At 58.6% G+C, this 19590-nt stretch overlaps 2 protein-coding genes across 6 annotated transcripts in view; one reads left to right on the top strand and one right to left on the bottom strand.

The window, feature by feature from the left end:
• Positions 1 to 16700, top strand: part of SZT2 (SZT2 subunit of KICSTOR complex) — a 51615-nt gene extending 34915 nt beyond the window's left edge. Inside the window, exons 42-72 of one of the 3 annotated variants that reach the window (XR_003233944.2) lie at positions 34 to 163; positions 1427 to 1579; positions 1661 to 1763; positions 1857 to 1962; positions 2056 to 2167; positions 2788 to 2906; positions 3016 to 3180; positions 3459 to 3543; positions 3689 to 3853; positions 3946 to 4113; positions 4495 to 4634; positions 5021 to 5187; positions 5311 to 5408; positions 5493 to 5625; positions 5730 to 5860; positions 5964 to 6064; positions 6358 to 6534; positions 6709 to 6976; positions 7080 to 7159; positions 7246 to 7371; positions 7571 to 7691; positions 9639 to 9729; positions 9891 to 9971; positions 10054 to 10128; positions 12532 to 12745; positions 13149 to 13302; positions 13456 to 13578; positions 13688 to 14093; positions 14221 to 14337; positions 15660 to 15728; positions 15862 to 16700. Coding sequence is in view for 2 of the 3 variants with exons in the window: in XM_025992056.2 (XP_025847841.1) it covers positions 34 to 163; positions 1427 to 1579; positions 1661 to 1763; positions 1857 to 1962; positions 2056 to 2167; positions 2788 to 2906; positions 3016 to 3180; positions 3459 to 3543; positions 3689 to 3853; positions 3946 to 4113; positions 4495 to 4634; positions 5021 to 5187; positions 5311 to 5408; positions 5493 to 5625; positions 5730 to 5860; positions 5964 to 6064; positions 6358 to 6534; positions 6709 to 6976; positions 7080 to 7159; positions 7246 to 7371; positions 7492 to 7691; positions 9639 to 9729; positions 9891 to 9971; positions 10054 to 10128; positions 12532 to 12745; positions 13149 to 13302; positions 13456 to 13578; positions 13688 to 14093; positions 14221 to 14337; positions 15660 to 15728; positions 15862 to 16005 (4401 nt within the window). In the remaining variant the exon portion in view is untranslated. Of the gene's footprint in view, positions 1 to 33; positions 164 to 1426; positions 1580 to 1660; positions 1764 to 1856; positions 1963 to 2055; positions 2168 to 2787; positions 2907 to 3015; positions 3181 to 3458; positions 3544 to 3688; positions 3854 to 3945; positions 4114 to 4494; positions 4635 to 5020; positions 5188 to 5310; positions 5409 to 5492; positions 5626 to 5729; positions 5861 to 5963; positions 6065 to 6357; positions 6535 to 6708; positions 6977 to 7079; positions 7160 to 7245; positions 7372 to 7491; positions 7692 to 9638; positions 9730 to 9890; positions 9972 to 10053; positions 10129 to 12531; positions 12746 to 13148; positions 13303 to 13455; positions 13579 to 13687; positions 14094 to 14220; positions 14338 to 15659; positions 15729 to 15861 lie in introns of all 3 variants that reach the window. The other 2 variants (XM_025992057.2, XM_025992056.2) reach the window with 2 other exon arrangements.
• On the bottom strand, positions 16693 to 19308 carry HYI (hydroxypyruvate isomerase (putative)). 3 transcript variants are annotated; one of them, XM_072724269.1, is made up of 8 exons: positions 19045 to 19308; positions 18854 to 18965; positions 17750 to 17864; positions 17514 to 17592; positions 17373 to 17422; positions 17208 to 17259; positions 16955 to 17089; positions 16693 to 16846 (listed from the first exon to the last, which is right to left on the bottom strand). In XM_072724269.1, the coding sequence occupies exons 1-8, from the start codon at positions 19241 to 19243 to the stop codon at positions 16773 to 16775; spliced, it is 816 nt and encodes a 271-aa protein (XP_072580370.1). In that variant the 5' UTR covers positions 19244 to 19308; the 3' UTR covers positions 16693 to 16772. The 3 variants fall into 3 exon arrangements, with proteins under 3 accessions (XP_072580370.1, XP_025847843.2, XP_072580371.1); XM_025992058.2 differs by having other exon boundaries at positions 17208 to 17277; positions 19045 to 19303; XM_072724270.1 differs by lacking the exons at positions 17208 to 17259; positions 17373 to 17422.
• Positions 19309 to 19590: the final 282 nt, after the last annotated feature.

Raw genomic sequence — 19590 nt, 5'->3', positions numbered from 1 at the left:
TTCAGTTCCCTGATACTTGGCTCCTCCTCCCAGCGGCTGCTTCTGCAGGACCTCCATGACAGTCACGTGTGTAACTCTCTTCTGGTGGCCGAGAGCGAAGAAGATCTGTGGCGCAGTGAGACCCCCTTCCACTCCCGTCAGCGGGCACCACTGCCTACCGATGGTGAGACCCCACCCAGAAGCCTCCCTCATGGGCTGCTGCTGCCCTTCCAGTAGGAGGATTTGCCTTCCAATCTGCTGTCCCTCCTGACGGGCAGGCACAGGACCCCTTTGGGCTTCCTGAGACTTCTGGTCATGGTTAGGAAGCCTGACGATCTACTTGAGATGCTAATGAAGTCTTGACACTCCTGCTCTCTTCTGTTACTCCTGATGACCCCTCACCCCAGCTCAGGGGGAAAGCCAAATGATGATATCATTCTTTGCAATTCTCCCATCCGGTTTACAAGTAAAATCAGACTACTTCTATATTTAATATTCTCACCAAGTCTGTAGGTGAATGTTCCTAACAGTTCCGGACACTGCGTCTCTCAGCACATCCTGAGATGTGCTCTATATCAAAGCACCATTCCCCTAATTAGCAGGCTTCCCAGGGTTTTGATGGTGTCTTCCGCACATGGAGCATGTGCTAGGACAACCACACACCTTTGCTTCAAATGCCTTCTGGCAGCGTGCGATGGGAGACTGGTCGGAGCCCTGAGACGGCCCTTCCTCATTAGAGTCTGTCCAACGTGTTTTTGCTGGACAACCAGCATTCTGTTCCAAACTGCAGCCCCCTGTGCGCTCTAAACACTGCTCACATCCAGCATCCATCCCTGGTTTCTCTGGGAAACCAGGTGGCCCCCTCTGCCATCAGGAGGCTCCTCATCAACCTGGCAACCTGGAAAGGGTCAGACAGGGTGCTGGACTGTGTCCCTGGGCTCTTGCTTTCTGCCCTACTACCCTGTGGGTTCTTTGGGGTAGCTGTCCTCCGGCGCACAGTGTTTTCCCTGACTCTGCAGGTGGGTATCAGCACTCCTATCCTCAGTTCTTACTCCTATTCTTTTATCCTATTGCTACTCTCTGTGAGTACACAGCTGGGGGTGTATGTTATGTATTATGACACAGCCAATGTCTCGACATTATCTTAAGGATTTTCTCATGTCTACCTTACCTGCCACCTCTTCTTAGCTCCTTCTCCACATCTCCCTGAGAGCCTTCGTGCTGTGACCTGGCTTCCTAAGAGCACGGTCCTGCCACCTTACCCAGAATGGCCATCCTTCCCCTGCAGAGTAACAGACCGGGCCAAGGAGTCCTGAGGAGTGAGGACAAGTAGACCAGTTTCTTTTTTTTTTTTTTTTTTTTTTTTAGTAGACCAGTTTCAAAGTGAGAAGTAGCAAGGGCAGAAGGCTGTGTCCCGCTTCTGACCCCCTGTCTCCCTTCTCCCCAGATTACGCTGCTGATGAGAGCTGTGCACCCCGAGGGTACCTAGCAGCCACAATGCAGTTTGTCCCTGGCCATTTCTCCTGTGATGTTGTGTGGGGAACCGTGATTCGCGTCCATTCACGCCTGAAAATGGGTCCCAGCATGGGAGTCTCTCGGGGTGTGTGACGGGCAAGAGAGGGCAGGTAGAGTGGGAGAGAATCTGGAGAAGGGGGCGTCCTGAGCCCCTGTCCCTCCACAGCCATCCAGGCCCTGCGCTCCGTGCTCAATGCCTTCTCTGTGGTGAACCGGAAGAACATGTTTGTCTATCAGGAACGAGCTACAAAGGCTGTGTACTACCTGCGGTATGTGGGTGAGCCCTGGGAAGAGGGGGTAAAGCAGGGGTCAAGGATAGGGGCAGAGGACGTATGCCCAAAGACTGTGCCACTCTCTCCCAGGCTCCTGGAGACGTCGTGCAGCGAGCGATCATGGGAGGGTGACGCGCTGCCCCCCTCCCTGGCTCTGTCACGAAGCCAGGAGCCCATCTACTCTGAGGAAACATCGGCATGTATCACCCCCTCCCCACCCCCCAAAGCCTCTGAGCTCCCCTCATACTTGGCCCCCTGGAGCCGGGCCCTGACCCACGTTTCTCTGCAGGGTCCTCGTTCTCCCCTGGACATGGCTTCTAGCCGCAGTTCAGATGCTGCTCGTCCTGTGGGCCAAGTGGACAGGCATATCCAGCTGCTGGTGCACGGCGTAGGACAGGCAGGTAAGCGCCACGAGGAGGGGGCAGGGGAGTAACCAGAGGAGGTTCCAGAATCCTCCTGAGACTTCTGGCACCTGCCCGCTCTAGCTCATGCTGTGCTCCCGGTTTCCCTCAAGCAGGAACCAGGCAGAACAGACCCCGTGATGTTTAGAGGGTAGGCGCTGCAGCTCATTGAAATGCAGCTTGGAGAGAGGACCCATTAAAGCCGACACTAGCTGTCTAGCCTGGCTGACTGGGGGGATGGTTCCAGTGGGTGGAAACCGAGGGCAGGTTTGGGGTGAAGGTGCTGGGTTCAGATTGGGAGATGGTGAGCGCGAGGGACCCAGTAGGCAACTGGATGTTGCAACTCATACTTATGGCTGATTTAATGTGTACTTGGCCTTGGGCTCAGACTATTACGTATGAGGTAGATGTTGGTATTATTCCCATCATATGGATGAGGACACTGAGGCTTTGACAGGTGACACTCCCCTGTCCACAGTTACATAGTGAACTAGAACTTGGCAGAGCTAGAACATGGTGCCAGCTGCCTCCAGTGTGTGGGGGACTGTTCAGGTGTGGGGGTCAAGGGCTGGTCTGGGGCTTGCTGGATCCTCTGCCAGTGACTCTGTGGCTGCGTCAAGGTCCTGAGATTACAGATGAGCTAGTACGGGTCCTGCGTCGGCGCCTGGACGAGGCCACACTGGACGTCATCACTGTCATGCTTGTTCGGAACTGCAAGCTGACACCCGCTGATGTGGAGGTCAGCTCTCTCCCAACCTCAGCCTCCCTCCAAGGCTCGGGTGCGGGGACAGTGTCTGCTTCACCCTCTCCATATAGTTCTGACCCCCCTTCCTTCACACTCCCTACAGTTCATCCAGCCCCCCGGAAGCCTCCCCTCAGAAGTGCTGCACCTGGCCCTCCCTGTCTCCTGCAGGCCCTGGCTTCCTGCCCTGGCCTGGTACCTGCGCCAGAACCTGCTCATCTTCCTGCACTCTCCCAAGTACACGGACAGCAACAGCCGGAACCACTTCCAGGTGAGGTTTCAATCCCTCTCACACTGCGTGTCCCGATGCCCCCACACCCCCCTCACTGTGTGACCGTTCCCTGCGGGTGCTGCATGTGGTATCCCCCTGCCTAAAGACCTGTATACACACACCCATGCCTCCCCCCACCTCCTACACCTTTATTGCCTGCCTGCGTCTTCCTGTGCTCCTAGGAATACCTGTCTGCCATTCCCCACAGTGGACACCATCCCCTGATGGTTTCTGTCTACCCACTGGGGCTTAGTGCTCTCTGGTGCTTCTCTCCCCAGCACCCGCTCCCACCACAAGGTGGCCTCCCTGACTTGGACATCTACTTGTATAACAAGCCTGGTGGGCAGGGCACCGGTGGCAAAGGTATGCTGCAGGGCGCCAGCCTGGGCCCCTGCCGACTGTGGGAGAGCCTTTTCCTGCCTTATGGCCAACAGGGCCTTTCCCAGCCTTGCAGCTCAGGGCCATCTAGAAGTCTCAGACCTGGGTCTTCCTGTGGATTTCTACCCAGGGGTCGCCTGCATCACTCTAGCCTTCGTGGATGAAGGGGGCAGCCCCATCTCACTGGCATCATGGCCCCCTTCCTCTCCGGGGCCCCTTGACCCACTGCAGGAGGAGGAATTTGAGCAACTGACCCAGGTCACTCGCTGCCCATTCATGTCGGACAGTTCTTCAGGTGGGGCAGCCTGGTCAGTGGAGGGGGTATTCAGTTAACACTCTGGGTGGGAGCCAGAGGCACCCTCATGTTACACCCATTCTTTGTTCCAGCTCAGAATGGGGCCCCATGGCTCCGACTGGATGTGTGGGAGAAGGGCAACATCAGTATCGTGCAGCTGGAGGAGAAGCTCCGAGGAGCAGCCCGCCAAGCCCTGGCTGATGCCATCATGGAGCTGCGGCTGCTACCAGCCTCACTGTGCACAGAGGACACATCTCCAGGTACGTGGGATCCGGAGAATATCCCAGGCCCAGGCAAGACAGTGTCTCTAGTGAGGTTGCCAAGGATGGGGGTTCGGGAAGGCATTGCAAAGGCTCTCTCCAAAGTACACACTCACAGTTATCCTTTTATTCTCCGCGTCAGCAAGGCCACACGCCAGCAGAAGTACATACATGCAGCTGGTCACCCACTTCAAGAGAGAGATTCCTCCTCAGGAAGCTCCTTCATACATACACATAGCTGTCAGTTGTGTATGCTGCCATTCACTGATAGGCGGGATAAGGAGCAAAGTGGCAAGTCACTCTCACCTGTCTCGGGGCTAGGCTGTCTGACACATGGACTGATGGTTAGTGATGGGAGTCTGTAATGTCTGATGTCCACAGGAAGTCTCAGGAGCGGGTCATTGGAAACCAAGAGCCCTGCGGGCCGAGCTAGCACTTTTCCTCCTGTGCCTGGCCCTGGCCCTGGCGAACCTGTGACTCCCCCCAGCAAAGCTGGCCGGCGTAGCTTCTGGGATATGCTGGTAACAAGGGGATGGGAAGAGGTGGTGGACTTGGCGTCTACCTTCTTGCCTGCCTCCTAGCTCCCCTCCATTCCCCTGCAGACCTTGCCCCAGATGGCCTGTCCCTTGGGGGGTGCCGAGTGTGGCAGGTTCTCTAGGATGAAGAGAGCCCAGCTTAGCAAAAGCCTTCACTTCCCTTTCTCTCGTGGGGCCCTCACAGCCACCCACAGGAGAAGTAGGGCTCTTACCAGTGCAGGTGCTGGGGCTCAGAAAAGCCAAGTGGCCTGCCCAAGGCTGCGGCCGGCACCTCTGAGCCCCTAGGCTCTCCTTACCATTCCACAATGCCCCCATCCTCCACGCCATCACCCTTCCCAACAGCACTTCCTCATTCACTGCCTTGCCCCTAGAGTAAAACAGAATGTGGGGACTTGGGTTCTCCCAAAACAACTGATGACATTGTCCTGGACCGGCCAGAAGACACCCGGGGCCGGAGGCGTCACAAAACAGAAAGTGTTCGGACTCCAGGTGGAACTGAGCGGGCACCAGGCCCAGATTCTGGAGCCCAGAGACAAAGGTGCATTGTGTGGTAGTGCGTCAGGGTGGAGGAGGATGTGAAGTCACAGGTGGGTTTGGGGTTTGTGTGAACACACACGTGTCACACGTGGAGGCGAGGGTCTTACACCTGCTGTGTCTTCAGACGTCGGACCACACAGCTAGAAGAGGGTGAGGTGGGGACCTTGCAGCCGGTGTTTGCTCGTGTGACTCAGCGCTGGATGGAGTTTATGGTTCAGATCGGTGAGGCCCCCCTCCCGCGCACTTACCCCCGTGGCCTGGTCCCCGTGCTATGGCCCCAGCCTGACTTCTCTGCCCTGGCTCCAGGTTGTGCCTCAGTGTCCAGGAGCTCCACCCACATGGTGTCCCGATTCCTCCTCCCATCTGTCCTCTCTGAATTTACTACTCTGGTCACCTCAATGGCCGGAGACACCAGCGTCCGCATCTTTGAGCAGCATTTGTGAGTTTGGGGGTCTCGTGGAGCCTGAGCTAGGACAGGCAGGGGCTAGGCCTGGGCAGTGGTGGCCAGGGAATGGGGCCACACATAGGTGGTCTGCTTTCTAGGAGCTCAGAACCAGAGATCTTCAGTCCTTGCTCCCTTGGACAACTGGGCCCGACTCCACGCCCGGCAGCCGAGCGGCATCTGCTGCTTCTGGGCAGGAACTTCTTGCAGTGGAGGAGACCGACCCAGCAGGGTGAGGGCATGGCCTAGAGGGGGTGAGTTCCGAGTTCCACGGGGGCAGGGTGAGCTCGAGGGGCTCTGCCTCCAGACCCCTATCGAGCTGCTCTCCCCTGTAGCTGCCAAAGCCGTGCAGCGCTTTGAGCCAGGGGGTGACGGGAGCTCCGGGCGAAGCGCTCCCCGGCAGAGGTTCTTGCTGCTGGAGGTCGTGGACAAGAAGGTAAACATGAGGGATCCCTGGGTGGCACAGCGGTTTGGCGCCTGCCTTTGGCCCAGGGCGCGATCCTGGAGACCTGGGATCGAATCCCACGTCGGGCTCCCGGTGCATGGAGCCTGCTTCTCCCTCTGCCTGTGTCTCTGCATGTCTCTCTCTCTCTGTGTGTGACTATCATAAATAAAAAAATAAAAAAAATAAAAATTAAAAAAAAAAAAAAAAAGAAGGTAAACATGGGGCCAGGGGCTGGGCAGGCGAGGCGGTTCAGTGATCTCGCTGACCCTGACCCCAACTCCCAGCTGCAGCTGCTGACCTACAACTGGGCTCCGGACCTAGGAGCAGCCCTAGGCCGAGCGCTCGTCCGCCTAGTACAGTGGCAGAACTCGCGCGCCCACCTCACCTTCTGCCTCCTCAGCCAGAAGCTTGGGCTCTTCCATCATTACGGCCAGTTGGACTTCCCGGTGCGGGATGAAAAGGTGCCCGTGCCTCGGGCGCCCCCCTCTAGTTCTGGTTCTGCAGGGATCAGTTCCGGGAAGTGCCAGTGTGGCAGCAGGGGAGAGGGGACGGGCTGCGGGCGGATGAATGGGGGGATGTGAGAGAGGCTCTGGAGGCAACGGCCATGAACCCATTGTGGCACTCCGTCCGCTCAGGAGCCAAACCCATTCCTCCTTCCAACCATGGAAGCGGAGACCCTCATCCGGAGTGCAAGCCCACCGCTGAGCCGCGAGCAGGGCCGGCTGAGTGCATCCTCTCGGGGTGGGGGCCCCCTTCCCCTGGACACATTCCCCTTCGATGAGGCCTTAAGGGATATCACAGCTGCCCGCCCCAGCTCCTCACTCGGTCCTGTGCCCAGACCCCCTGATCCTGTCACCTACCACGGCCAGCAGTTCCTGGAGATCAAGATGGCAGAGCGCAGGGGTGAGGTCCTGGGCCGGGCAGGGGCATCTATGGAGTGTGAGAGGGAGGCTGGGGTGGGGTGTGCCAGCTCCTGGGGGCTGTGACTAATGCCTGCAACCCCCAGAGCTGGAGCGCCAGATGAAGATGGAGAACCTGTTTGTGACCTGGCAGCAGCGTTCCGCCCCAGCCAGCATGCCTATCAGTGTGAGTGTCCCAAGCCCATGTCCTGCGTGAGCACCCGTGACCCTTTCCTGGCTACCCTCCCAGTCCTCACCACCTCATCTCCCCAGGCCGCGGAGCTGGAGACCCTAAAGCAGTCATCCCGCCTGGTGCATTACTGCGCAACGGCCCTGCTCTTCGACCCAGCTGCCTGGCTGCATGGGCCCCCAGAGACCTCCGGACCCCTGGAGGGCCAGGTGAGGCTCCAGACTCCCGGGTTTCTCCCGTGGGACCTCCCTTTACCACGTGCCTTCCATTCCTCCACCCTGTGATGTGGGTGCCAGCGGCTGGAGCCTTCCTGATCTCCACCCCCACAGCGGCGCCATCGCCCCGAGGCAGGGGCTGGGAGCCGGGAGGCCCCCGCAAGCTGCGAATCCTCAGATGCGCCTCCACCAGGTGCCCGTGAGGAGCCTTGGCTGAAGGAGCTGAGCCTGGCTTTCCTGCAGCAGTACGTGCAGTATCTGCAGAGCATGGGCTTTGTGCTGGTGCCACTGCGGCCTCCCTCACCTGCCCGCAGGTGAGCCCCCTACGTCCCCCTCCAACCCCGGTCCTTCACTGCAGACGAGGCCCCACACACCCTCTCTCCTTTGCCTTGGGCCACATTTAAACAACGTGGGCCTCGTGCCTGTCCATCTCACCAGGCCGAACGCATACACGAGGGTCTGGAGAGCCTTCTTGTGGGTTCAGGCACACCCTCTGAATCTCAGAGGATAACCTACACATTTGTACGCACAGCCGTTACAATCTCACAGGCTCATGCCCACGGATGTCTTGTATGCCGACGTGCTGGCATGCATTCATGCACTAGAAGCTCCCAGGCCTCTGGATCTGGGGCTTAGTGATGCCTGGCCCAGTCGCTGCACGGGCCTCTCTGGGTATTTCACATGGCTCGTGGCCCAGGAAGCCCTGTCCTCACTGAGTTGTCTCTCTCACCAGCGACCCCTGTGCCAGGCCTACCTGTATCACCATCCTCCTGCCCGTTCTTGAGCAGTAGTGACAGGTCTGAGTCTAGGGAAGTAAGTAGCTTCTCTGTCACCACCTTTCAGGTTCCTGGAGCACAGTGACACATCCACAACCACCTTTCCTGTCCTGTGTCAAATCTCACCCGTTTCTGTGGCCCCTGCTTTGTGCTCCTCACAACCTCTGGGCCTCCAGATTCTGTTCCCAGCCCCTTCCCAGTGGCTGTGGGAATGTACCTGTTCATGTTGCACACAGTTAACCTTTGTGTGTAAGTTGTACTTCCTTACTCAGGACACCACTTGGCCCAGAAAGTCAATTCCAACTCCTTAGTGTTTTCTGAAACCAGCTCTCCAGCTCCCAGGCCTCCCTCCTTCCCCCAGGCATTAGGAAGAGAGGACAGGCCTGCTCCTCTGGGACCCCACCCCTCTCATTCTGGGCAACAGGACCTGAGCAGGAGCTCTGCTTGCTGCCTTGACAGGTTTCCCTAAAGCAGCATCTCTGAGAGACTTTAGTTTCCATACTTTCCATTCAGTTTGAAGCTCTTCCCAAAACTCTGGGTTCCTTTTTAAAACCAAAGATTCTGGGGGCACCTGGGTGGCTCAGTTTGTTCGGTGTCCAACTCTTGATCTCAGCTCAGGTCTTGATCTCAGGGTCATGAGTTCAAGCCCCACGTTGGGCTCCACGCTGGTTGCGGAGCCTACTTTAAAAAGTAAAATAAAACAATTTTACAAAAAAAAAAACACTGGGATGAAAAACATATTTCTAGAACCAAATTTTTAGTCAAGCCTTCCTTTCTCACCATTCGTGAAGCATCACCAGTCATTGCTGAAGTCTTGTTCCAATTTCTTTGAGGACTTAACATTTCTTTTCCCCTGAGGCTTTGACACACCCCACCCCAGCCTGCCAGCGAGAGCTCTGGCAGTTTAGAGCTCTGGGGTAATGAGCACCTCCTATTGGCCCTTGCTGTTTTCCTTGCTCATGGTTCCTTCCCTGCTTCTCTTCTCCATCTGCCTGAGTTGAGTAGGCCCATGGGACCCTGACACTGCCATTCCTCAGTCAAAAGAGAACCTCTTTTCCTGCTCAGAGAAAAGTAGGTAACAAGGGCATTGAGCATGTCCTTGAATTTTTTCTTTTGAAATCTTAGACATGCATCAGCCTCTTCTTCCTCCCATCCCACAGCCCCCAGTATGGGGACATCTCCATCCCATCACCGTGTCTCCCCGTAGTCTCAGCAGCCTCTTATGCCCTAACCTGCAGGGAGAAGGGCCTGCTCTCCACCTCTCCACGGAGCACTCAGGAGAGAGCCCTGCTGCCCCCACGGTCTATACCTAGACTCTAGTCCCAGCCACTTACCTAACACAGTACCCCAAGCAGGTCCTTCCCTTCTCTGGCCCCATTTCCACTTCTGCAAGACGCCTTCCCCATGAAATCAACTGTGGGTCTGCTGGCTATACCGCCTCGCCCACTGGCCTGCTTCATCCTCTTCCCTCTTCTTTTTCTGCAGCACCAGCCGGCTGAGGGCCATGGCTATCCTTGGAACGGAGGGTCGTGGCTCCTTTTCCTGTCCTAAAACCAAGAGTGATGGGAGCCCCAAGGTAGTGTATCATTGCGTACTTTCCCTGATAGTGCAATCAGTGATGCCCCAGACCCAAGTGTCTCTGAGCCAGAATCATCGACCCAAGGACTCCCTTACTGGTTCAAGGCTGGTAAACCCCCAAACTTTTCGTCTGAGCCCTAATCTTTATCCTTTCTTTAGAGCACTGGCTCTCCGGTCACCACCTACCACCTGCAGCGGGCACTACCCGGGGGCATCATCCTCATGGAGCTGGCTTTTCAGGTGAGCATGAGGTACAGTGAGTGGGGAGAGGTAGATCCACCGGTCTGTTGCCCTCCTGACCTCATCTTCACTCTCTCTCCAGGGCTGTTACTTCTGTGTCAAACAGTTTGCCCTAGAATGTTCCCGAATCCCCATGGGGCAAGCTGTCAACTCTCAGGTATGTGGTGGGGACAGAGAAAATAAGGGGATCTCAGGCATAGGGCTTCCCCAGTGTGCTGTGGCCAGTAAGAGGAAAGCACTGGTGGTCTGGGCTGGGGTGATCTGTTGCTATGGGCTGGATAGGTCAGTGGTCATTCTGGTGCCATGACTAGTCATCTACCCATCAGCCTCACTCTCTCAGTGGGCCAGAGCTGTATTCAACCTCAGCACTGGAGGCTGGTCTGGTCCTTTGGTCATTATGGCACTGACAGGAGCCCGGCAGTGTGGTCGATCCATACCCATAGCTGGTCAGTGAGGACTTTTGAACATGGTGGGTAATCTGTGCTGCAGGAAGTCCTGGCCTTAGAGCTGAAGACAGCCAGGCTTTGTCAGCATCGCCGCAAACACTTAGAATGAGGACCAGAGTCGCCAGCCACCCAGCGCACCCCTGACACTTAGTGGTTATTTACGTCCCTGTCTGTCGGCCTCAGGGCAGGGCCTCTGTACTCACAAGAGCCCAGCACCCAGGAGTGCTCAGAATGAGTCCAGACCGAGTGAGGTCAGGAACGTAAAGCCCTTGGTACTTGAGTTCCTTCAGCTCCTTCAGTCACCAGGCAAGTCACGTGGGGGCCTGTGCCTTCTTTTTGCCTCTCACTTAGCTCTTGAAATGAGGGTCTGACTGGGCCTGGTCTGCCTGGGCCTCCTCATATCTGGAGAGCTCACATCCAGCCCGTGGATGGTTGCCTTTGACTTGAGTGTGGATACCTAGTCCAGTCCTCACAGGATAAGGTGACCCAGAAAGGCATGGTGACTCTACATGCAGGAACCTACCTGGGCCAGAGTGCTCCAAAGGGAGCTCTGGACGGGCAGGTATGAAAGCATACCTTTACTCTTGTGCTGGCGGGAAGGACCCACTGCGAGTCTCGAGCCTCTTGAAGTCCTTGTGGTTTCCTGCCCCTGATTTCCATCCAGCTTGGCTCTCTCTGATCCTACTTGGATTTCTAAATTTGGTACCATTGCTATTGTTATTAAGCACAGAGTGTGTATACTCAGCGGAGAGGAGAGTTTTCCTCCTGCTGTACACATAAGGAGACCAACGTGCACAGAGGTAAAGTGCGTGCTCTGGGCACATGCCCATCAGTGGCGGGACTGGGGTTGTGGGCCAGGAACCCTCAGGTGACACGTCTTCATGCATCTTCCCTGACAATGAAGTCAGCCATGTCTCTGAGCCTGAATTAGCCCTCTCCCCCCCCCACCCCCTACTGGCCCCGGTCTTCCTCTCTTCCTCTTCCCCTCCTCCATGAGCATCCCAAGCCCCTTGCCCAGGCGCCGCTCTAGCACTTCTAATAATCATAATCCGTGGGCGGTTCAGCTTATCCCGTGTTCTCTAGTTTATGAAGACCTCTGCTTTATCTGTGTGTGGTTGAGGGAGGTGAAGCCGAGATGTGACTCAGCCAGGACCACACAGCTACCCTGACCCCTGGGCTGTCCCATCTCCCAGAGCCAGCTCTGTCCTTTCCTCGGAACTCCTGTGCACCGTGCTTCCGAGGGCACAGGCGTGTAGATTCTGCTAGCCCGGCAGCACAGATCCAGCTGCTAACACGTTCTCAGTGATGGTGACGTCCACCAGGAGAAGCACCAGCTCCATCTCTGTCTTCCTTTCTTCCTCCGTCTGTGGTTCATGCATTCATTCACAGATCAGTTAGAGGAGGCCCGCCCTGGCCTCGCCTTGGCAGGACGTCCCAGAAGACGCTTTACAACCACGTAGGAGCTAGATTTGGGGAACAGAGAGCAACATTCCAGACAGAGAGAACAAGCAGGTACAAAAATGTGAAGAGAACAGACGATGTACTGGGAAGAGCAGGTAGTTCGGTGGGAAGGTCAGGCTGGACAGATGAGAGGAGCCAGGAAAGACTTCCTACTAGTACATCACCTGCCTGGCCACCTTTGTAAAACCACAGTGCCTCACTAGGTTTCCCATACCACCGTCTTCTAACATGCTACGTACTCATCTCTGCGGCCTGGCATTGGTTGTCCTACTGCCCACCGCTAGGATGTAAGCTCTCAAGGGCAGGGTTTGCTCACTTCCCAGTGTATCCCCAGCACCTCGAACAGGACCTGGTGGGCACTAAATGAGTATTTTTTGCATCAGTGAATCTGGGCCAGACTGCAGTGGAATCTGGGATCCAGCGAAAAGGCCCTTCTATCAAAATAGTCATCGTTGCAACGTAAACCGAATCATAGTACTGGGTGAAGAAGGGAATATACCGAGGAGGGCTTCCTGTAGAAGTCATCCCGGCAGAGGGGCTCCCCTGGGCCCACAGCAACAGAGGCAATCTTGATTTCGCTTCCCATGGAAGAGGGGGAGTGTGCTGGGCAGCCTGCCACATCCTGACCCGATCCCCTGCTGCCCACTCCCCAGCTGTCCATGCTGTTCACTGAGGAATGTGACAAGGTGCGCGACCTGATGCACGTGCACTCGTTCAGCTACGACTTCCACCTGCGCCTCGTGCACCAGCACGTGCTGGGTGCCCACCTGGTGCTGCGGCACGGCTACCACCTGACCACCTTCCTGCGGCACTTCCTGGCCCACCACCCTGACGGGCCCCACTTTGGCCGCAATCACATTTATCAAGGTTGGTGCCCAAGGGCAAGCTGGTGAACCAGAAATGGGACAGACCCCAAGGGATCTCCAAACCAGGGCCAATGGGACCACTTCCTAGGCCAGACCCTGCCCCTCCTGTCCCATACTGTTACTCACCTCATGTCACTTGGACCGTGTTCCCCTGTCTCTGGGTTGTCTTCAGCTTAGGTTCTTCATACTGTTTCATATCAAAGTTTAGATCATTTGCCATGTGTACCCTGTCCTCTGTCTGTCCTGAGCCACTTTGGGCCCATCCTGATGTCCTCCAGGATCTAGGAGCCCCCAGAAAAGTAGAGCCAGTCCACCTGTTGGAGCCTTAGTGGCTTCTGTCCCCCATCCCAGCAATTTTAGTCTGTCTGTCCTAGCCTCAGCATTTCCGACAACTTGCCCCTCAGGAACACTGGAGCTTTCCACACCACTCATTGCTGCCCACCAGCTGTACAACTATGTAGCTGACCATGCCAGCTCCTACCACATGAAGCCATTGCGGATGGCCCGGCCAGGAGGCCCAGAACATAATGAATATGCCTTGGTATCAGCGTGGCACAGGTGAAGTGGCAGGGGAGCATCAGCACCTGCTCGGGTGGAGCCCAGGTCAAGGCTGTCCAGGCAGTAGGGAGACTGGCATTTTCGGGAGCCAGAGGGCTGGGGTTGCCCTCACTAGAACCTCAGGGTTGGCATCTCCCCATCCCCACTGTGCAGCTCTGGCTCGTACCTGGACTCTGAGGGACTTCGTCACCAGGATGACTTTGATGTGTCTCTGCTGGTGTGTCATTGTGCCGCACCTTTTGAAGAGCAAGGAGAAGCCGAGCGGCACGTCCTGCGGTCAGCAGATCCCCCACCTCCAATGCGCTCGTTGCCCAGCGTCCCCTGTGCCCTTGTTCTGTGTGTCCCCTGCCCTGGTCAGCACATTCCCACCCTCTCCCTGCCCCAGGCTGCAGTTCTTCGTGGTGCTCACCAGCCAACGGGAGCTCTTCCCCAGACTCACGGCTGATGTGCGACGGTTCCGGAAGCCACCCACACTGCCCCCTGAGCCAGAAGCTCCTGGGAGCTCAGCTGCTGGTCCTGGGGAGGCCTCCGGGCTTGGCCTGGCCTCTGGACTGGCTCCACTGTTCCCCCCACTGGCTGCAGAGGTGGGCGTGGCACGGGCACGGCTGGCCCAGCTGGTCCGGCTGGCCGGTGGGCACTGCCGGCGGGACACCCTCTGGAAGCGCCTCTTCTTGCTGGAGCCTCCGGGGCCTGACCGGCTACGGCTAGGGGGGCGCCTGGCCCTGGCTGAGCTGGAGGAGCTCCTGGAGGCAGTCCATGCCAAATCCATTGGGGACATTGACCCCCAGCTGGTAAGCAGCTGTGGGTTCTAGAAGGGGCTGGTTTGGATTCTAGGGATCCTAGCAGCAGCCGGGATAGAGGGTACGGAGGTCTCAGGTAGCTCTGGGACAGCAGATCCAGCCCCTGACCTTCCCCTAGGACTGCTTCCTATCTATGACGGTCTCCTGGTACCAGAGCCTGATCAAGGTTCTCCTAAGCCGCTTTCCTCAGAGCTGTCGCCATTTCCAGAGCCCAGACTTGGGAACTCAATACCTGGTAAGTCGATGAGCCGCCTCTGAAAGGGTAGACAACAAGTGTCCCCCAAAAGGAACCCCAGCCCCTCTAAACAAGGACTGCTTTGGCGGGAGGCCTAGATAGAACAGGATCCAGGTACTCCTCTTCAGGCACTGACCCTCGACACAAGATCTGTGAGAACGACCTAGATCTCTGACCTTAAAAACTCAGACACAAGCCTTTGGCTAGAGATCCTGAGGGCCAAGCTCTGGGAAGCTCATCAGTGGTTGGTCTTAGGGCCCAGAAGCCCCTAGGCTTTGGGGCTTTAGAGCCTTGTTACCCCAAGTGTGGTGTTTATACCAGCAGCAATGGTGAACACTTGGGAGCTTGCCAAGATGCAGATTCTTAGGCCCCAGCCCCAATCTGCTGCCTCAGCATGTGCCTTCTAGCCCATTACCCAGGTGCATATGAGAGGCTGAGATCACTGCCTGGGCCAGGTGGAGAGGGAGGGGCTCCAGTGGCCAGAGCCTGGGGATTAAGAGACTCGAAGAGGTGGACCTGATGAGAACAGTGGTTGTGGGGAGATGTTCGGAAGACGACTTCAAAAAAAGTAGGAGCTGGTCCGTGGGGTGGGGTCCCGTGACACCTGCTCGTGAGTAGGCTAGTTTCAGGGTGCAAAGGGGCATCCTGGGACGCTGAGGTGAGCTGGTGAGGCTGCGGCTGTGCAGGACAGTGTGAGCAGATGGGGGTGCTCCTGTGGGTGGTGGGTGTGCTGAAGCAGGGGCGGCTTTGAGAGAAGGGTGATAAGTTGAATCGGAGGCCCATGGGGCCCTCCTGGGACCACATTCTAGAAGGTGTATGCATGCTGGGGACCTGGGCCCAGGAGAGAGAGACCTGGGTAGCATCTACAAGAACAGGTGGTCACTGAAGCCTGGGAGCAGAAAGAATCACCTGGAAGAGATCACAGAGCCAAGCAAAGGGACAGTCGCACGGGGTCAGAGACAAGACCCCCGACAGGAGGCAAGGGGTTGTGCCAAGGGTAGAGAGCTCTCTGTCACTGATGGGCTTTGGTGTGCCAGCTTTGTGCAGGGCCTCTCGGTGGACCAGCTGTGAAGCCTTCCAGTCAGGCGCCTCCCCCTCCCTCTGCTGAGGCTGGTCGGGCTGACGGGGAGCCAGCCAGGATGTGGACTGAGGTTCAGTTTAGAGGCAGGGGCCCGGGCCAGTGGCATGCAGACGGGCTCAGGTGTGGCGATGGAAGCAGGCCTTCCTCACACCGGTCGCGCTTCCAGCATGGCCTCAAGGAAGGAAGGTGGAGGCTGCCTCAGGTGACCTCACTCCCCATGTCACTTTGTGTTTCACTGCAGGTTGTATTGAATCAGAAGTTCACAGACTGTTTCGTGCTGGTGTTTCTGGATTCCCACTTGGGAAAGACGGTGAGGATAGCAGGGAGGGGCTTTCTGTCTGCCTCATGGGAGGCTCCTCCAGAACCTGCTGAGGCTGGGAGCCCTGCTCCCTGTGCCTACCCTCCCTCCTCTCACCACCGCACCCCTGCCATGTTCCCCGCAGTCTCTGACAGTGGTTTTCCGAGAGCCCTTCCCGGTACAGCCCCAGGACAGCGAGAGCCCTCCAGCCCAGCTGGTCTCCACCTACCACCACCTCGAGTCCGTCATCAACACAGCTTGCTTCACCCTCTGGACCCGCCTCCTCTGAGGGCCAGACCAGTGAATGTCCGTTCCTCAAGCCATGGGGGTCTGTAAGATGGCCCACTTGAAGCAGGACTGACCAGCCCTTCCAGGCCCGGACACTAAAGGACAGACACCCAAAGCTTTGTGACTAGATCTCCGGGGTCTGCAGCCCCAGCCCCTCAGTGGGAGCTGCCCTCCTGAGCACTTGCCACTGCTGGCTGGCCTGGGGCTCCAGAGGGTCAGGTCAGCTCCCTGAGGTGCCCATCTCCTCTCAGGCCCCTGGACCCTTCCAGAAAGGGACTCCACCTTCCTGTTCACCTGGTGAAGTCCCAGGAGTTCACACCAGGTGGCGAGCACTCACCCCTGAGAGCCCCTCTACCTGAATGCTGCCTCCAAGTCTTGTATTGCTGTCAGCCCCCCGCCCCCATTGTGAGACCCCTGGTCTTCATTTCCCACTGGAACATCATTGCGGGACGTTGCTGTTGAGATACGACACCTTGGTTCCAACCCCAGCGCTGCCTCTGAAGCCCCTGTGACCACAGGCAAGTCCCTTTGCTCTTGGACCTCTGGTTTCTGGTGTGTAAATGAGGAGGTGGGCTCAGACCCCCCCACGTGCACTGCAGCACTGGTGCCAGAGACTGGGGTACCTGAGCCGGAGCCTGCAGGGTTAGACACCGTGCCCCCCGCCCACCCAATAACACACGCTTGGAGAGACGTTCAGCAGCAGCTCTTTAATTCGAGAGATTGAGGATGCTGGGTGCACTGTCCCACAAGTGCGCGTGCAGCAGGACCTCACTGGCCAGCCTGTGGGCGGCCCTGCCTCTCCCAGTAGGAACGAAGCCAGTTCAAGCCCTCTGCCGTGTCTCCTGAGGAGAGGGGGAGGCGGTGGCATTCACCCCAGAAGAGCAGTAGAGCAGCTGTTCCTCCAGAGCTCCCTCCCCAGGGCCAGGCCCGGAGCCCCAGCACCCCCTCACCTAGAGGCCGGTACTCGCAGCCCACAAAGCCCTTGTAGCCTTCGTTCTCCAGCAGTTGGAATAGATAGGGGAAGTTCAGCTCTCCAGGGCTGTCAGGCTCCCCTCGGCCTGGGACCTGTGCCACCTGCACGTGCCCTGGAGACAGACAGATGTGGCAGGGGTGGGGCCCCGGCTCCAGCTGAGGCCCGACAGACACATTTGGGGGCACAGGTGTAGCGCAGCAGACCAGAAGGAGATCAGAGATCCCTCTCACCCACGAGGGGCAGGAACTCCCGGATGTTTCCTGTCAGGTTCCCATCCATGATCTGCCAGTGGAACAAGTCCTGGATAGAGAATACTGGATCACACCCTGCGGCCCGTCCTCCCCAGACGTGGAGCACACGGGCCTCCTGAGCAGCACTCCCTTTGTTCCACTTACCATCTGCAGCTGGAGGTTGGGTCTTCCAACCTTCTGTAAGATGGCTGCCGCTGGGAGAGAGCCCGGAGAGGGGGCCGTGAGCCCCAGGGGGAACCCAAGAATCAAAGGGGCCTGGAGGGGGCACGGGGCTGCAAGTCCTACCCTGCTGGGGCGTGTCCAGGAAGTACTGGGGGTCCGTGATGCGGGTGTTGATGGGCTCCAGCAGTCCCACGAGGTTCTCCTAGCACCACGGTGGACCCGTGAGCAGAGCTCCGCTGTCCATCAGCCAGCCACTGAAGCTCCTCACCATTCCCTCTGAGCTGGGCCAGCGCCCTCCTCCCTCTGCACACACAGGCGTTCACGTGCATATGTGTGTGGCTCTATGGCCTTGGCCTCACCTGAGCCAAAACCCCAGCAGCATGCCTCAGGTTCTCCAGGAACACCGTCTCCATTTCACTCCTGACTGCTGCTCTGTCAGCCCCCTGGGGTACTCGGCCAGCCATCAGGTGAATCCTGGGGGAAGATGGCACTGGAGGGGGCTGGGGAGTCCATCCTGAAAACAGGGCCCTTGCTCCTTGGCTCCCCTGGGTGCGCCCCTTCCAGCTGCCCTCCCACCCCTACCTGCCCGCACCCCACTAGCTGGTCACCTGGCCGCCAAGCTCAGTGGCCTGACCCTCCTGTGTCAGCCTGAGGCTAAACCCTTTTCCAGACACCTTTGAGGGTCACACCATCCTCCTGCGTCAGAGACCCCTAACTGAGCCCTCCCTGTCCTCTCCACCTCTCCTTCCCAGTCACCCTCTCCTTGGGCTATAAACGTGTGTGGGCCTCACTTGCTAACAAGTACTTTGACCCGTTCCCTTAGATATTCCGTGCTGCCTGTCTCTACTTCTGGCATCTGTTCCTTCCATCCTTCCCATCTGCTTTCTGCCCCCACCACTCACCAGTGAGGACCCCCCGTTGCCAGTTCCAGCTCAGCCCATTTCAGTGGGATTTGACATTTATTTGATCAGCCCCGCGCCGCCTCCTGCCATCACCTCATCCCTCCTGGCCACACCCAAGTCCAAAAGGCAATGTCTGAGCCTCGGGAACTCTGCTGAGCACGCCGCACCGGTCTCTGGCCACTGCATCCTTGCCCCAGTGCCCCTCACCTGTTCGTTCCTTTGAGACCCAGTTTAACATCACTACCTGTATCCGGCTCTGCTCCCCGACAGGTGCCTGCTGGCTCCCACAGCTACCATAAACTGATCCTTACTCAAGTGGACCACTGGGTGGTTGGCTTTGCTCTCTCCCTGGCGGGGCAGCTCCGGGCATGGGGTCCCAGCGTGAAAGAGGAGCAAATTGAGGACACGGGCCAATAAGACACAAAAGGCGATTTACAAAGGCTCGGGGCTGACTCCGGACCCTCTGCAACCTGGGTGCTCGTCTCCCAGACCCCAACCGCGGGGCAGGGTGTTGGAGGAGGCCGGGCGAGAGGGGGAGGAGGAGGGAGGAGGGGAGGGTACCTGGGGCAGCCCAGGGCCCGGGCGTACAGCACTGCCTGCTCCAGCCCCTCGCGGAAGGCCGCCTGCCTCCCCGGGACGGCTCCCAGCCCCATCTCCCCTTTCTCTCGGTCCCCTGCGGAGAGAGAACGGGCCTCAGCCCCGGCCCGCCGCCCCGGCCTCACCACCGCCCCCGCCCCAGCCCCGCGGCGCACCGGGGGGCGTGTTGATGAGCACCAGCCGCAGCCCCGCTTCCCGCGCGGCGCGAGCCACTGCCTCGGGCGGCTCCGCGTACGGCCAGGCCACCTCGGCCGCCTCGAAGCCCGAGCTGCCGGCCGCCCGCAGCCGCGCGGGGAGCCCGGGGAGCTCGGGGAACAGCCACGACACGTTGGCCGAGAAACGGAGCGGAGCCATGGCCGGCGGGCGCCCTGCAGCGGGGCAGAGTCCGGGCCGCTCGGGGAGCGGAAGTAGGCGGGGCGGGCGGGAGGGAAGCGCGGATCCCCGGAGGGGAGGGTGCAGCGGGGCGGGCGGGGAGCGCGGATCCCGGGAGGGGAGGGGAGGGTGCAGCGGGGCGGGCGGGGAGCGCGGATCCCGGGAGGGGAGGGTGCAGCGGGGCGGGCGGGGAGCGCGGATCCCGGGAGGGGAGGGGAGGGTGCAGCGGGGCGGGCGGGGAGCGCGGATCCCGGGAGGGGAGGGTGCAGCGGGGCGGGCGGGGAGCGCGGATCCCGGGAGGGGAGGGTGCAGCGGGGCGGGCGGGGAGC

This window comes from Vulpes vulpes, chromosome 10 (assembly GCF_048418805.1).
Source record: "Vulpes vulpes isolate BD-2025 chromosome 10, VulVul3, whole genome shotgun sequence".
Classification (NCBI taxonomy): domain Eukaryota; kingdom Metazoa; phylum Chordata; class Mammalia; order Carnivora; family Canidae; genus Vulpes; species Vulpes vulpes.
The sequence above is the reverse complement of the archived record's forward strand: the minus strand, read 5'-3'. Positions and strand labels throughout refer to the sequence as shown.